Source organism: Ranitomeya imitator, chromosome 7 (genome assembly GCF_032444005.1).
Source record: "Ranitomeya imitator isolate aRanImi1 chromosome 7, aRanImi1.pri, whole genome shotgun sequence".
Classification (NCBI taxonomy): Eukaryota; Metazoa; Chordata; class Amphibia; order Anura; family Dendrobatidae; genus Ranitomeya; species Ranitomeya imitator.
The window spans coordinates 122,134,627-122,150,915 of NC_091288.1; the positions used below are offsets into that span (position 1 = coordinate 122,134,627).

The following is a 16,289-nucleotide window of genomic DNA, read 5'->3' on the forward strand; positions in this document are numbered from 1 at the left end:
ATCTCTTCGACCGGAAGCTGGCGGGAGCGCATCGTCGGACGGGACTACGGAAGGTGAGAATAGCAGGTTATTTGTTTTTTTTTTATTATTTTTAACATTAGATCTTTTTACTATTGATGCTGCATAGGCAGCATCAATAGTAAAAACTTGGTCACACAGGGTTAATAGGGGCGGTAACGGAGTAAGTTATCCTCGGAATAACGTGGTCCGTTACTGCTGGCATTAACCCTGTGTGAGTGGTGACTGGAGGGTAGTATGGAGAGGGCGCTGACTGCGGGGAGTATGGAGCGGGTGTCGGGCACTGACTGCCGGGAGTATGGAGCGGGCATTGACTGTGTAGAGTATGGAGCGGGCACTGACTGCGGGGAGTATGGAGCGGGCACTGACTGCGGGGAGTATGGAGCGGGCACTGACTGCAGGGAGTATGGAGCGGGCGCCGGGCACTGACTGCCGGGAGTATGGAGTGGGCACTGACTGCGGGGAGTATGGAGCGGGCACTGACTGCGGGGAGTATGGAGCGGGCACCGACTGCAGGGACTATGGAGCGGGCACTGACTGCGGGGAGTATGGAGCAGGCACTGACTGTGGGGAGTATGGAGCAGGCGCCGGGCACTGACTGCGGGGAGTATGGAGCGGGCGCCGGGCACTGACTGCAGGGGAGTAGGGAGGGACTAATCGGACTGTGGCCGTCGCTGATTGGTCACGGCAGACATGACAGGCAGCTGGCGAGACCAATCAGCGACTTGGATTCCATGACAGACAGAGGCCGCGACCAATGAATATCCGTGATAGAAGGACAGACAGACAGAAAGACGGAAGTGACCCTTAGACAATTATATAGTAGACTATCATTTCCAGGAGCACTCATTCACAATAATAATGTAGTGCAAATGCACCTTACAGCTGTTTTTGGCCATATTTAAGTATATTGTGAATCATCACATTTAGCAATGTTTTGTTATTATCTTTATTTGCAAGCATATCAGGAGTATTTTTTAATATATGTTACATGTATACTGTATCTCCCCATGAATATTATATTGTCAGCACTTCATGGATTCCCAGCAAGAAATGACATGCAATCAAAACTGAACTTCCTTCATCTCTATGTGTGCGGATTCAATTTTTAATATGTTCTTATTCTTTTTTTTCTTTTAACTAAAATATACCGTATATATTCTTATATATCTAATAAACATTTCCATTTTTATAAGAATTTGCTACATTTTTTTTATTTGTGAATGTATTAACTGCATGTGACCAGTACTGTTAGAATGTTTGTTACTTCAATAACTACGTATTGTGATATTATTGTTTCCGTTACTGTGTTTAGGGAGAAGCTGGAACTCCAGGCGCTCCTGGTCCTGCAGGAGAAGAAGGCAAAAGAGGAGCTAATGGGGAACCAGGAACAAATGGTGTACCAGGAACCGCAGGAGAAAGAGTACGTTTACTTATGCAGTTAAAAATAGGCAGTTTTATTCTGTTAAAAATTGTAGGTGTTTAGACACCAATGTCTTCAAATATTAGTAGCATTATTATACAGTTTTAAAATACATTTACAATAAAGCAATTTCACCCAAGAGAACAACTATAAAGAAAAAAAAATATGCAAGTTGTTTATGGTGCTTTCACCCCTTGATGTCCAGCATGTTTTGATATGAATACTTTTTAGTAAAATAATATGTCCCTTGAGAGTTTATAGAAAACCTCTTCGGCCTTTCACACTTTTTTTTTAAATTTTCCACTGTAATTTGGCCAGTCACAGGTGACCCAGTTACAGATAAAAGCTACTGTTAGAACCTATCTGGGTCTGCAGAGGGGACTGCTGGTGACCCAACATGCTCCTGCTACATTGGATGAGCTTCAAAGCAGCATTGTACATTTACACTGATACAAGCTAAAAGCCCAGGATCAGATGCCACACATGTATGTGCAGTACCCCAGGTGACTGGTTGCTGCTGTGATGTTGCTTTCCTTTCGGGGAGGGTAATGTCATGCTCAGAGGCAATTGAGTTCTCTTTACCAGGTAAGGCACCCACACACAACATATTCCAAATCCAGGCCAGGAGGGGGAGCTCAGGCCCCAAATTCAGGGGAGCTTCCCTAAACTATATGTATCCTGACCTGGGAGAGCCAGATTATCGCTGATCGGGTGGACTGATTACTGGGAGGGGCTGGTGAGGACCCAGCGGTCATGGTGCACATTGGCACAAATGACAAAGTTAGAGGTAGGTGGAAGGTCCTTAAAGATGATTTCAGGGAATTAGGCTGCAAGCTGAAAGCAAGGACCTCCAACTTAGTATTTTCTGAAATACTGCCTGTACCACGTGCCATGCCAGAGAGGCAACGGGAGATTAGGGAGGTTAATAAGTGGCTCAAGAATTGGTGTAGGAAGGAGGGGTTTGGGTTCCTGCAGAACTGGGCCGACTTCTCAGTTGGCTACAGGCTCTACGCTAGGGATGGGCTGCACTTCAATGGGGAGGGTGCAGCTGTGTTGGGGGAGAAAATGGCTAGAAGGTTGGAGGAGTGTTTAAACTAGGGATTGGGGGGAGGGTATTCATTTTATAGGAGGGGAAGAAAGTGCAGATAGAGACCTGGGCACAAATAAGGAAGATGGGGGTGGCGGTGGCATGGCGGGTGGGGTTAGAACAGCTAATAAGTGCATGTATACTAATGCCAGAAGCCTTGCCAACAAAATGGACGAATTAGAATTAATGTTGTTGGAGCATAATTATGACATGGTGGGAATATCTGAAATGTGGCTGGATGAGAGCCGTGACTGGGCTGTTAACTTGCAGGGCTATAGTCTGTTCAGAAATGACCGAATGGATTGGCGAGGGGGAGGGGTGTGTCTATATGTAAAATCGTCCTTAAAACCTATCCGGTGTGATAATATAGGTGAATCTAATGAAAATGTAGAGTCCCTGTGGGTTAAGATAAGGGGAGGGGGAAAAAATAATAAATTACTGATAGGGGGTTGTTATAAATCTCCAAAAATAATGGAAGCAATGGAGAATATCCTCGTGAAGCAAATAGATGAAGCTGCGACTCAAGGGGAAGTCATTATTATGGGGGACTTCAACTACCCTGAAATAGATTGGGGAATGGAAATCTGCAGTTCCAGCAAAGGTAATCTGTTTTTGACAACTATGAGAGACAATTACCTTTCACAACTGGTTCAGGACCCAACAAGAAGGGGGGCACTGCTAGACCTAATATTAACCAACAGGCCAGACCACATATCAAATATAAGGGTTGGGGGTCACTTGGGTAATAGTGATCACAAAATAATAAGTTTTCATGTATACTTTAATAAGATGTGTAGTAGAGGGGTTACAAGGACAATAAACTTCAGGAGGGCAAATTTCCAACGGATGAGAGAGGATCTTGGTGCAATTAACTGGGACGATATCCTGAGAAATAAAAATACACAAAGAAAATGGGAGACATTTATTAGCATCCTGGATAGGACCTGTGCACAGTATATACCATATGGGAATAAACATACTAGGAATAGGAGGAAACCAATATGGCTAAATAGAGCTGTAAGGGGAGCAATAAGGGACAAAAAGAAAGCATTTAGAGAATTAAAGGAAGTAGGTAGTGATGAGGCATTAAATAAATACAAAAAGTTAAATAAATTTTGGAAAAAGCAAATCAAGGCAGCAAAGATTGAGACAGAAAGACTCATTGCCAGGGAGAGTAAAAATATTCTTTAACTACGTAATTCAAAAAGGGGACAAAAACTGAACTCGATAATTATAGGCCAGTAAGCTTAAAAGTGGGTAAAATCCTGGAGGGCATTCTAAGGGATGCTATGCTGGAGTATCTGAAGAGGAATAACCTCATGACCCAGTATCAACACAGGTTTACTAGGGACCGTTCATGTCAGACTAATTTGATCAGCTTCTATGAAGAGGTAAGTTCCGGACTGGACCAAGGGAACCCAGTAGATGTAGTGTATATGGACTTTTCAAAAGCTTTTGATACGGTGCCACACAAAAGGTTGATACATAAAATGAGAATAATGGGGATAGGGGAAAATATGTGTAAGTGGGTTGAGAGCTGGCTCAGGGATAGGAAACAAAGGGTGGTTATTACTGGAACACACTCGGACTGGGTCGCGGTTAGCAGTGGGGTATCACAGGGATCAGTATTGGGCCCTCTTCTTTTTAACATATTTATTAATGACCTTGTAGGGGGCATTCAGAGTAGAATTTCAATATTTGCAGATGACACTAAACTCTGCAGGGTAGTCAATACAGAGGAGGACAATTTTATATTACAGGATGATTTATGTAAACTAGAAGCTTGGGCTGATAAATGGCAAATAAGCTTTAATGGGGATAAATATAAGGTCATGCACTTGGGTAGAAGTAATAAGATGTATAACTATGTGCTTAATTCTAAAACTCTGGGCAAAACCGTCAATGAAAAAGACCTGGGTGTATGGGTGGATGACAAACTCATATTCAGTGGCCAGTGTCAGGCAGCTGCTACTAAGGCAAATAAAATAATGGGATGCATTGAAAGAGGCATAGATGCTCATGAGGAAAACATAATTTTACCTCTGTACAAGTCACTTGTTCGACCACACTTAGAATACTGGGCACAGTTCTGGTCTCCGGTGTATAAGAAAGACATAGCTGAACTGGAGCGGGTGCAGAGAAGAGCGACCAAGGTTATTAGAGGACTGGGGGGGTCTGCAATACCAAGATAGGTTATTACACTTGAGGCTATTTAGTTTGGAAAAACGAAGACTAAGGGGTGATCTTATTTTAAAGTATAGATATATGAGGGGACAGTACAAATACCTTTCTGATGATCTTTTTAATCATAGATCTGAGACAGGGACAAGGGGGCATCCTCTACGTCTGGAGGAAAGAAGGTTTAAGCATAATAACAGACTTGGATTCTTTACTGTAAGAGCAGTGAGACTATAGAACTCTCTGCCGTATGATGTTGTAATGAGTGATTCGTTACTTAAATTTAAGAGGGGACTGGATACCTTTCTGGAAAAGTATAATGTTACAGGGTACATACACTAGATTCCTTGATAGGGTGTTGATCCAGGGAACTAGTCTGATTGCCGTATGTGGAGTCGGGAAGGAATTTTTTTCCCCAATGTGGAGCTTACTCTTTGCCACATGGGATTTTTTTTGCCTTCCTCTGGATCAACATGTTAGGGCATGTTAGGTTAGGCTATGGGTTGAACCAGATGGACTTAAAGTCTTCCTTCAACCTTAAGAACTATGTAACTATGTAAATAGTAAGAAACTAAAAAATGATAGTGTTGACCCCCTTAAAAATAGTCTGGGTGAAATGGTGGATGAGGATGAGGAAAAAGCCAATATGCTAAATGACTTTTTTTCATCAGTATTTACACAAGAAAATCCCATGGCAGACAAAATGACTAGTGATACAAATTCCCCATTAAATGTCACCTGCTTAACCCAGCAGGAAGTACGTCGGCGTCTAAAAATCACTAAAATTGACAAATCTCCGGGCCCAGATGGGATACACCCCCGAGTAATGCAGGAACTAAGTACAGTCATTAATAGACCATTATTTTTAATCTTTAAAGACTTCATAATAACAGGGTCTGTACCACAGGACTGGCGTATTGCAAATGTGGTGCCAATATTCAAAAAGGGGACAAAAACTGAACTCGGTAATTATAGGCCAGTAAGCTTAACCTCTACTGTGGGTAAAATCCTGGAGGGCATTCTAAGGGATGCTATACCGGAGTATCTGAAGAGGAATAACCTCATGACCTAGTATCAGCATGGGTTTACTAGGGACCGTTCATGTCAGACTAACTTGTTCAGCTTCTATGAAGAGGTAAGTTCCGGACTGGACCAAGGGAACCCAGTGGACGTAGTGTATATGGACTTTTCAAAAGCATTTGATAAGGTGCCACACAAAAGGTTGATACATAAAATGAGAATAATGGGGATAGGGGAAAATATGTGTAAGTGAGTTAAGAGTTGGCTCAGGGATAGGAAAAAAAGGGTGGTTATCAATGGAGCACACTCGGACTGGGTCGCGGTTAGTAGTGGGGTGCCACAGGGGTAAGTATTGGGCCCTCTTCTTTTTAACATATTTATTAATGACCTTGTAGGGGGCATTTAGAGCAGAATTTCAATATTTGCGGATAACAATAAACTCTGCAGGGTAATCAATACAGAGGAGGACAATTTTATATTACTGGATGATTTATGTAAACTAGAAGCTTGGGCTGATAAATGGCAAATTAACTTTAATGGGGATAAATGTAAGGTCATGCACTTGGGTAGAAGTAATAAGATGTATAACTATGCGCTTAATTCTAAAACTCTGGGCAAAACTGTCAATGAAAAAGACCTGGGTGTATGGGTGGATGACAAACTCATGTCCAGTGGCCAGTGTCAGGCAGCTGCTATAAAGGCACATAAAATAATGAGATGCATTAAAAGAGGCATAGATGAACATGAGGAGAACATAATTTTACCTCTATACAAGTCACTAGTTTGACTACACTTAGAATACTGGGCACAGTTCTGGACTCCGGTGTATAAGAAGGACATAGCTGAACTAGAGCGGGTGCAGAGAAGAGCGACCAAGGTTATTAGAGGACTGCGGGGTCTGCAATACCAAGATAGGTTATTACACTTGGGGCTATTTAGTTTGGAAAAACGAAGACTAAGGGGTGATCTTATTTTAATGTATAAATATATGAGGGGACAGTACAAAGACCTTTCTGATGATCTTTTTAATCATAGACCTGAGACAGGGACAAGGGGGCATCCTCTATGTCTGGAGGAAAGAAGGTTTAGGCATAATAACAGATGCGGGTTTTTTACTGTAAGAGCAGTGAGACTATGGAACTCTCTGCCGTGTGATGTTATAATGAGTGATTCATTACTTAAATTTAAGAGGGGATTTAATACCTTTCTTGAAAAGTATAATGTTGCAGGGTATATATACTAGATTCCTTGATAGGGCATTGATCCAGGGAACTAGTCTGATTGCCGTATGTGGAGGAATCGGGAAGGAATTTTTTTCCCCAAAGTGGAGCCACATGGTTTTTTTTTGCCTTCCTCTGGATCAACATGTTAGGGCATGTTAGGTTGGGCTATGGGTTGAACTAGATGGACTTAGTCTTCCTTCAACCTTAATAACTATGTTGCTATGTTACTATGACAGTGGATGTGGAGACACTGAAGTAGAAGGAAGTCTGGAACTGAATGCAGACAGAGAGGATTGGCAGCCATGAGGGAGCTGCAGCCTCTGAAAGGAGGAAGACCTGAGGGGTTGAATGTGGAGGAGCCGGAAGGGAAGGAGCAAAGCAGAGGAACAGGGCTCAGAGGGGTACTGTGACCGGGCACACTCAGAGCCGAAGCAAAGTACCGGGTACCGGGAGCCCGAGGCCTTAGTGGAACTGTACGACACTTGGCAGAACCGGAGGTCTCAGAGCTTTATGTGATTTGTCCACACCACACCTAAGACGCAGCAGCACTTAAGAAGCCCGGGGCATGATAGATTCTCTGTAAAAAGGCTCAAGCTGCCCGTCATGCAGGTACCTGAGTAGTGTATAATAGCCATGATCCGTCAAACTCAATCTGACAGGTGCCCCGCCCCTATCAAAGTGTGTAACCCCTCCCCTCCCCTTGTCTGACGGCTGGTATCCAGCTGTCCCTCCTTGTTTGATTTCCCCTTTTGATATCGTTTGATATATTTTAATTTGTTGCATTTTGATATTGTTATCACAGTATTTTGCTACAGTGATTATTATATCAGTATTTCTTTTTATATTTTATTCACAGTGTATCCATATAGTGAATAGGGCTGGTGTTTCTGATTGCTAAAATGTTTCTCTACTGAACACTAACTAAATGGTGAACATTACCTAAATGTTTAGGTTAACTGTGGGTCAGAGGTTTATCACACCTAGGTCAATTGTTGTTGTATTTGCGTACCCCATAAATGTTTATTTTCACAAACAGAAGAGGCAGCTTTTTTTGTTTGTACATGTATTGTACCTGAAGGTTATCTGCGGGGCATTTTGGTGTTTCTGTATGCAATCCTACATCCTGTTATGTGAAAAGTATTCTCATATTATATCAGTATTTCTTTTTATATTTTATTCACAGTGTATCCATATAGTGAATAGGGCTGGTGTTTCTGTATGCAATCCTACATCCTGTTATGTGAAAAGTATTCTCATTTTACATCTTATAAACTACAGCCAGAGTTTTCACATGTTATAGCTAACAGCATGATGCTGACAAATGCATCATTGCGGTATCTGATAACGACACGATGAACAAGTATGAAAATACACCAATATTAACTATTTTCGCCCGCATTTTATATAAAATCTGCATAAAAAATCTTCTTGGCTGCACCAAAACACGTAAGAAACAAATGTACAACTTTTAGCGCTGCAGCATACGCAGATATTATTTCGGCGTTCTTTAATTCTACATTATTTTATCACACATTAATTGCACAACTTTTATATGATATTTATAACACATTCTCATTTATAAGGGATTTATAACACAATATTGTAAAATCATTTATTGGTGCGCGGCCTTACTAATATCCTTTGAAAATAAATTCAGCATTATTATTCCATGCTGTGACATTTTTATTCTGCAGCAGCCTGTTTAGTAAAAATTCAGCATTCTTTTTATATCTTTGGTTTATATTATATTAGCTTTTTGTCATAGGTCAGGGATTTTTTTTTTTTTGCACTTTATTAATATGCGGTTATTAGTCATTTAGGACTTATGTTATCATGTTTTTTGCACTTTATTAATATGCTGACCACATAGGTCAGGGATTTTTGCACTTTATTAATATGCGGGCCACATAGGTCAGTGATTTTTGCACTTTATTAACATACAACACACACAAGAAATAGACATTTAGAACTTATTTATGATTAATATGCGATTATTAGGCATTTAGGACTTATGTTATCATGTTTTTGCACTTTATTAATATGCGGTTATTAGGCATTTAGGACTTATGTTATCATGTTTTTTGCACTTTATTAATATGCTGACCACATAGGTCAGGGATTTTTTGTGCTTTATTAATATGCGGGCCACAAACACTTCTGCACCCACGGGCGCTTCTCAACCAACCATGCATCCGGTACTCATCAGGCACTGTGAAATAATGCAAAAATACATCTGTGTGCGGCTGTCGGCATCAACATTTTGCTATTATAAGTTTATGGTTCTGTAAAGAACACGCAACACATACAGAACTCACACACACACACAAATACACACAGCACACAACACGCACATATTATGAAAAATGACAACCATTGTATGTGATTTAAAAGACTTTAGTTAGATTTATCATGGGTGATTTAGTTTGAAAGCACGCAGCTCCTCGGTATTGTCAGGTGTTGGACACGCATTTAACAGTCTTTCATATGTATCGCAGAAAGATTTTAGTTCCAACTGCGGGTCAGCGGCTTAAAGAAAAGTTATTGTGGCCTTGATTCTGGGGTAACACATTGTTAGGACTGGCGGAACGCACCAAGACAGATGATAAAGGTGCGTTCGCAGTCCGGGGTCCACCGTGCAGGTGAGAACCTGCTGCTAGCAATTAGCAGACAATATGGCGGTATACACGCATGGGTTAAACCTCACCCAGCGTGAAGAAAGCGATCCTGTTAATTCACAGGACCGCAGTACCGCACTAGTGCGCGAGCAAGTGGTCAGCGGACTTAACCCCAGAAGGGATTGGAGCCCGATTAGACCCTTGCTGGCGTAACACCGCAACTGGGTGTGTAGAGAACCTTAAGCAATCTATGTGCACAAGAGTGCGAGCGATGCCGCACTAACGGACGCCACTAACCACCCAGACTCGGGTATGGAAAGCGCAAGGCAGGCGCACGGCGCCGTACTGGCAGGCACAGCTACAGGACGCTGTGATGTGTGTTAGTGCTGTAGGCTAAGTCGGGCGCTAGGTAGCAGCCATACACCTTCCGCGAACAGACATTCAATAGGGTAGGGGTTTCCAAGGACGACTTGCACTCACAACATACACACATAAGCAATTGTAAGACAATACTAGCGCATGGCCGTGCGGTCATGCGCAGTTTATATAGCAGCAGCACAGGAAGTGGCCACAGCACTTTTGCCCTTCTAGGACCTGCCAAGAGGACCAATGGAATGTGCTGCAGAGACTGAGCACATGACCCTCGATCTCCAACGGGAGACCTTACGCTGGGCATGCTCAGTACATGCAGACAAGGACTTAGTCCCAGAGAAGTCCGCTCGCTGCTGACCAGCACTGACTTTAAAGGCAGAGACTGGAGAAGCAGCACTAACTCTCAGAACAGAGTGAGAATGAGCAAGACGCTGGGACCGACGTCCTTGCTGAGCAGGCTCCACTGCGGCTGGACAAGAATGGGAGACCGCAGCGGAAGTGGCTCGAGATTCCCCCTGTGCAGAAGCGGGAACTCGACCCCTAACATTACCCCCCCTCCTAGGGCCCCCCCCTCCTTGGGCCTCGCTACGTTCGAAGGCAGCAATGAGCTGCGGAGCCCGAATGTGCTCAACAGGCTCCCAGGACCTGTCCTCGGGGCCATAACCCTTCCAGTCCACCAAATAAAATTTTTTACCACGCACCACCTTGCACCCCAAAATAGCGTTCACCTCATAATCGTCCGTAGACGAACCCGATGTCCCAGCAGATGACTCGGAAAAGCGGGACATATACACCGGTTTCAAGAGGGACACATGAAAGGTGTTGGTGATACCCAGGCGTGGCGGAAGGGCCAAACGATAGACCACAGGATTAACCTGCTCGAGGACCTTGAATGGACCCAAGTAGCGAGGAGCAAATTTAGTGGACTCAACTCGCAGCCTGATGTTACGGGCGGAGAGCCACACCAAGTCGCCAGGAGCAAAGGTCGGGGCGGGGCGCCGATGAGCATCAGCAGAGGACCTCATTCTCTCCTTAGAGGCCCGAATGGCATCCTGAGTGCGGTCCCAAATATCCCGTGCCTCCACAGCCCAGTCTGCCACCCTGGAGTCGGCGGAAGACACGGGCATAGGCACAGGTACCCGTGGATGCTGACCATAGTTGAGGAGGAATGGGGTTTGTCCAGTGGAGTCGGCAACGGCGTTGTTCAGTGCAAACTCTGCCCATGATAGCAAGGATGCCCAGTCATCCTGCCTGGCTGAAACAAAATGTCGCAGGTATGTGACCAAGGTCTGGTTGGCCCTCTCTACCAACCCATTCGTCTCGGGATGATAAGCGGAAGAGAGATTCAACTCAATACTGAGAAGACGACAGAGCTCTCTCCAGAACCGAGACGCAAACTGGGGACCCCGGTCACTGACAATTTTGTCTGGCATACCATGTAGGCGGAAGATATGTCTGATGAACAACGCTGCCAAGGCCCGTGCAGAAGGTAACCGCGGCAGCGGCACCAAATGCACCATTTTTGAGAAATGATCGGTGATGACCCAAATGATGGTACAGCCGCGAGACTTGGGCAAACCCACAACAAAGTCCATCCCGACCATCTCCCAGGGCCTATCTGCCACCGGCAAGGGATAGAGCAAACCAGCTGGCCTTTGACGCGGAGATTTATTTTTGGCGCAGGAGACACACGCCAGAACATAATCCCTGACATCCCGGACCATATGCGGCCACCAGTACGTCCTCGCCAGTAGCTCAGATGTCCTCTTTGTCCCAAAGTGTCCACCCACCCTGGACGAATGAGCCCAAGAGAGAACCTCCGGTCGCAAATTAATGGGCACAAAAGTCTTGCCCGGAGGCACAGACTCTAGCGAAACCGGCGCCACGGTTCTCAGGCTCTCGGAAGGGACAATAAGCCGAGGCTCCTCTTCCTCCTCCTCAGTTGACATAAGGGAGCGAGAGAGAGCGTCAGCACGGATATTCTTCTCCCCGGCGAGATAATGAAGGGAAAAGTGGAACCGGGAGAAGAACAGGGACCATCTGGCCTGGCGAGAATTTAGCCGCTGGGCTGTCTGCAAATAGACCAAATTTTTGTGGTCCGTGTAAACTTGGAAGGGAAACCACGCACCTTCCAGAAGATGTCTCCACTCCGAAAAGGCCAACTTCATTGCTAGCAACTCCCTGTCCCCGATGGAGTAGTTCCTCTCCGCTGGCGTGAAGGTCTTGGAGAAGAAGAAGCATGGATGCTTCCGACCTTGAGCATCCTTTTGGTAGAGGACTGCTCCAGCACCAACGGACGAGGCATCCACCTCCAGTAGGAATGGCTTATCCACATCGGGACGATGTAAGATGGGAGCGCTAGCAAAGTGGGACTTAATAGAAGTGAAGGCCTTGGAGACCTCTTCCGACCACAATTTGGGATTCGCTCCCTTCTTGGTGAGGGCTACCAAGGGAGCTACCAGAGTTGAGAAGTGGGGAATGAACTGGCGGTAATAGTTTATGAACCCCATAAAGCGCTGCACCGCTTTAAGAGAATGGGGCTCTTGCCAGTCCATCACAGCCTGTAGTTTGGCAGGATCCATAGCCAATCCCTGGGCGGAGATGATATAGCCCAGGAAAGGTAAGGACTCCTGCTAAAACACACACTTCTCCAACTTTGCGTAAAGAGAGTTTGCCCGTAGGAGGTCGAAGACTCTGCCAACATCTCTCCGGTGGGAGTCAATATCTGGAGAAAAGATGAGAATATCATCCAGATAGACTACAACCGAGGTGGAAAGCATATCCCGGAAGATGTCATTGACAAAGTCTTGAAAAACGGCAGGTGCATTACAGAGCCCGAAGGGCATCACCAGATACTCATAGTGCCCATCTCTGGTGTTAAATGCCGTTTTCCACTCGTCCCCCTCACGGATGCGAATCAGGTTGTAAGCACCCCGCAGATCTAGTTTCGTAAACACTCTAGCTCCCCGAAGCCTATCGAAAAGCTCAGAAATCAACGGCAAAGGGTACTTGTTCTTAACTGTGATAGCATTAAGACCCCTGTAGTCTATGCATGGACGTAGTTCTCCATTCTTCTTCTGCACGAAGAAAAACCCTGCCCCAGCAGGTGACACTGACTTCCTAATGAACCCTCTTGCCAGATTCTCTTGTATGTACTGAGACATTGCCTCCGTTTCCGGGAGAGATAATGGATAGACTCGACCCCGGGGAGGCTCAGCACCAGGCAAGAGATCGATAGGACAGTCATAGGGGCGATGGGGCGGAAGGGTCTCCGCCGCCTTTTTGGAGAACACGTCTGCATAAGACCAATATTGCTTGGGGAGAGAGGATAGATCTGCGGGTACCTCAGTAGTAGCAACCTGAACGCACTCTCGGTGACACCTACCCCCACATGATTCACCCCATCCCAGAATTCTGCCTGAGGACCACTCGATGTGAGGAGAGTGGTACCGTAGCCAAGGTATCCCCAACAGGACCTCATCAATACCCTCAGGAATGACGAGCAGAGAAATAATCTCCTGATGGGATGGCGACAGGGACAGAGTAACAGGGATGGTCTGATGTGTTATCTGTGCGGGGAGTGTCGACCCATTCACCACTCGTACCGTTACTGGTTGGGATAGCATAACCAGGGGTATTGCGTGACGTTGGGCGAAGGCAGAAGACATAAAATTGCCCTCCGCCCCAGAATCCACGCAGAGGTCTATCGAGTGGGAGGATGAGCCAAAGGTAATTGTCCCCTTAAAGGACAATTTGGAGGCAAACGTCGCAGTGTCTAGTGCACCTCCACCTACTACCACTAGACGCTGACGTTTCCTCGACCGCTGATGACATCTGGTGGCAAGATGTCCTGACTGTTGGCAAACCTGGCAACCCTGGAGTGCACGAGCAGTCTGGAACTTAGATCCCGCTCGTGACACCACCTTAGGTTCCTGGAACTCAGGAGCCTGAACTGGAGATTCCAAAGGTTTGGCGAAGGTGGGAGCCAGCCGAAACCTCTGCCTACACTGGGCTCGCTCTAACCTCCGCTCGTGAAAACGGAGGTCAATGCGAGTAGATACTGCTATTAACTCCTCCAGTGTGGCGGGAATCTCCCTAGTGGCCAGAGCGTCCTTAACGTGGTCAGCCAGCCCCCTCCAAAATATAGGGATAAGGGCTTTATCCGACCACTCCAGCTCAGATGCCAGAGTGCGGAAATGGACGGCAAAAAGGCTGACCAAGGACGAGCCCTGAGTCAGTGCCAACAGTTGGAGCGCCGTGTCATGGGTGACACGAGGTCCTAGAAAGACCTGTTTCAGAGTGCTCAGGAATAACGGAGCACTCTGCACCACATGATCGCCACGCTCCCACAGCGGCGTAGCCCACAGCAACGCCCTGTCCGACAATAAGGAAATTATAAAGCCCACCTTAGCCCGCTCTGTAGGGAAACGAGAGGCCAGAAGCTCGAGATGTATTGAGCACTGACTCACGAAACACCTACAGGACTTACTGTCACCAGAAAATTTCTCTGGTAGCGGGAGGCGAGATAGCGTCGGTACAGGAGCGGCAGTGGACAAGGTAGCTGCAGCCACACTTGCAGCCTGAACAGCGACAGCAGTAACATCCACAGCTGAGGTTGAACGCTCAAAAGCCGCCAACCTTCCCTCCAGCTGCTGGATGTACCGCTGTAAACGCTGATTGTCCGCCATTTTACTAGCCAGACCCTGGCGCTAGTATTATGTTAGGACTGGCGGAACGCACAAAGACAGATGATAAAGGTGCGTTCGCAGTCCGGGGTCCACCGGGCAGGTGAGAACCTGCTGCTAGCAATTAGCAGACAATATGGCGGTATACACGCATGGGTTAAACCTCACCCAGCGTGAAGAAAGCGATCCTGTTAATTCACAGGACCGCAGTACCGCACTAGTGCGCGAGCAAGTGGTCAGCGGACTTAACCCCAGAAGGGATTGGAGCCCGATTAGACCCTTGCTGGCGTAACACCGCAACTGGGTGTGTAGAGAACCTTAAGCAATCTATGTGCACAAGAGTGCGAGCGATGCCGCACTAACGGACGCCACTAACCACCCAGACTCGGGTATGGAAAGCGCAAGGCAGGCGCACGGCGCCGTACTGGCAGGCACAGCTACAGGACGCTGTGATGTGTGTTAGTGCTGTAGGCTAAGTCGGGCGCTAGGTAGCAGCCATACACCTTCCGCGAACAGACATTCAATAGGGTAGGGGTTTCCAAGGACGACTTGCACTCACAACATACACACATAAGCAATTGTAAGACAATACTAGCGCATGGCCGTGCGGTCATGCGCAGTTTATATAGCAGCAGCACAGGAAGTGGCCACAGCACTTTTGCCCTTCTAGGACCTGCCAAGAGGACCAATGGAATGTGCTGCAGAGACTGAGCACATGACCCTCGATCTCCAACGGGAGACCTTACGCTGGGCATGCTCAGTACATGCAGACAAGGACTTAGTCCCAGAGAAGTCCGCTCGCTGCTGACCAGCACTGACTTTAAAGGCAGAGACTGGAGAAGCAGCACTAACTCTCAGAACAGAGTGAGAATGAGCAAGACGCTGGGACCGACGTCCTTGCTGAGCAGGCTCCACTGCGGCTGGACAAGAATGGGAGACCGCAGCGGAAGTGGCTCGAGATTCCCCCTGTGCAGAAGCGGGAACTCGACCCCTAACACACATGTTTATAAATATAGCCTAGTCGTGTATTTATTTTACACATGGTTTATAACACCTTTCATTTGTTTTTGTTGTTTGATTGTCATGTAAGAAGCGTTGTGTTTTATACGAATATAAAAGTGACACATTCCCATATATTATTACAGCTTTCATTAATTCTACATTATTTTAGCACATATTAATTTTACACTATTAATTTTACAGGTGCCTGTGCTGCCTATAATTTGACTCCTTTTTATACAAAGACATCTAACATATACAGACTTTTAATGTTTTTGTGTAAAATCGCGGTCAGACAGGCACAAACACACACACACACACACGCACACAACACAGAACCACACACAACAAACACACAGAACCACACACACACAACACATACAGCACACACACACACACACACACACAAGAAATAGACATTTAGGACTTATTTATGTTATCTTTATGCACTTTGGATGTGCTGTCTATAATTTGACTCTATCCTTGTTTTGTTGAAAATAACTGGACATACATAAGAAACCGGGCAATATATCTTTATAGAAATAACACTTCTGCACTCTTTGTGCATTTCTATCAGTTTTATTCATGCATTTATAACACAACATGTTTGATATTGGTAATTTGATTCTGGGAACACATTTTAAGTTACTGCTGCACATGTATTACTGT

General features: G+C 45.7%; 1 protein-coding gene across 1 annotated transcript in view; it reads left to right on the forward strand.

The window, feature by feature from the left end:
- COL3A1 (collagen type III alpha 1 chain) overlaps positions 1–16,289 on the forward strand; it is a 335,593-nt gene that overhangs the window by 160,272 nt on the left and 159,032 nt on the right. The window contains exon 20 of the mRNA XM_069733786.1: positions 1,334–1,441. Coding sequence (XP_069589887.1) covers positions 1,334–1,441 — 108 coding nt within the window. The remainder of the gene's footprint in view (positions 1–1,333; positions 1,442–16,289) is intronic.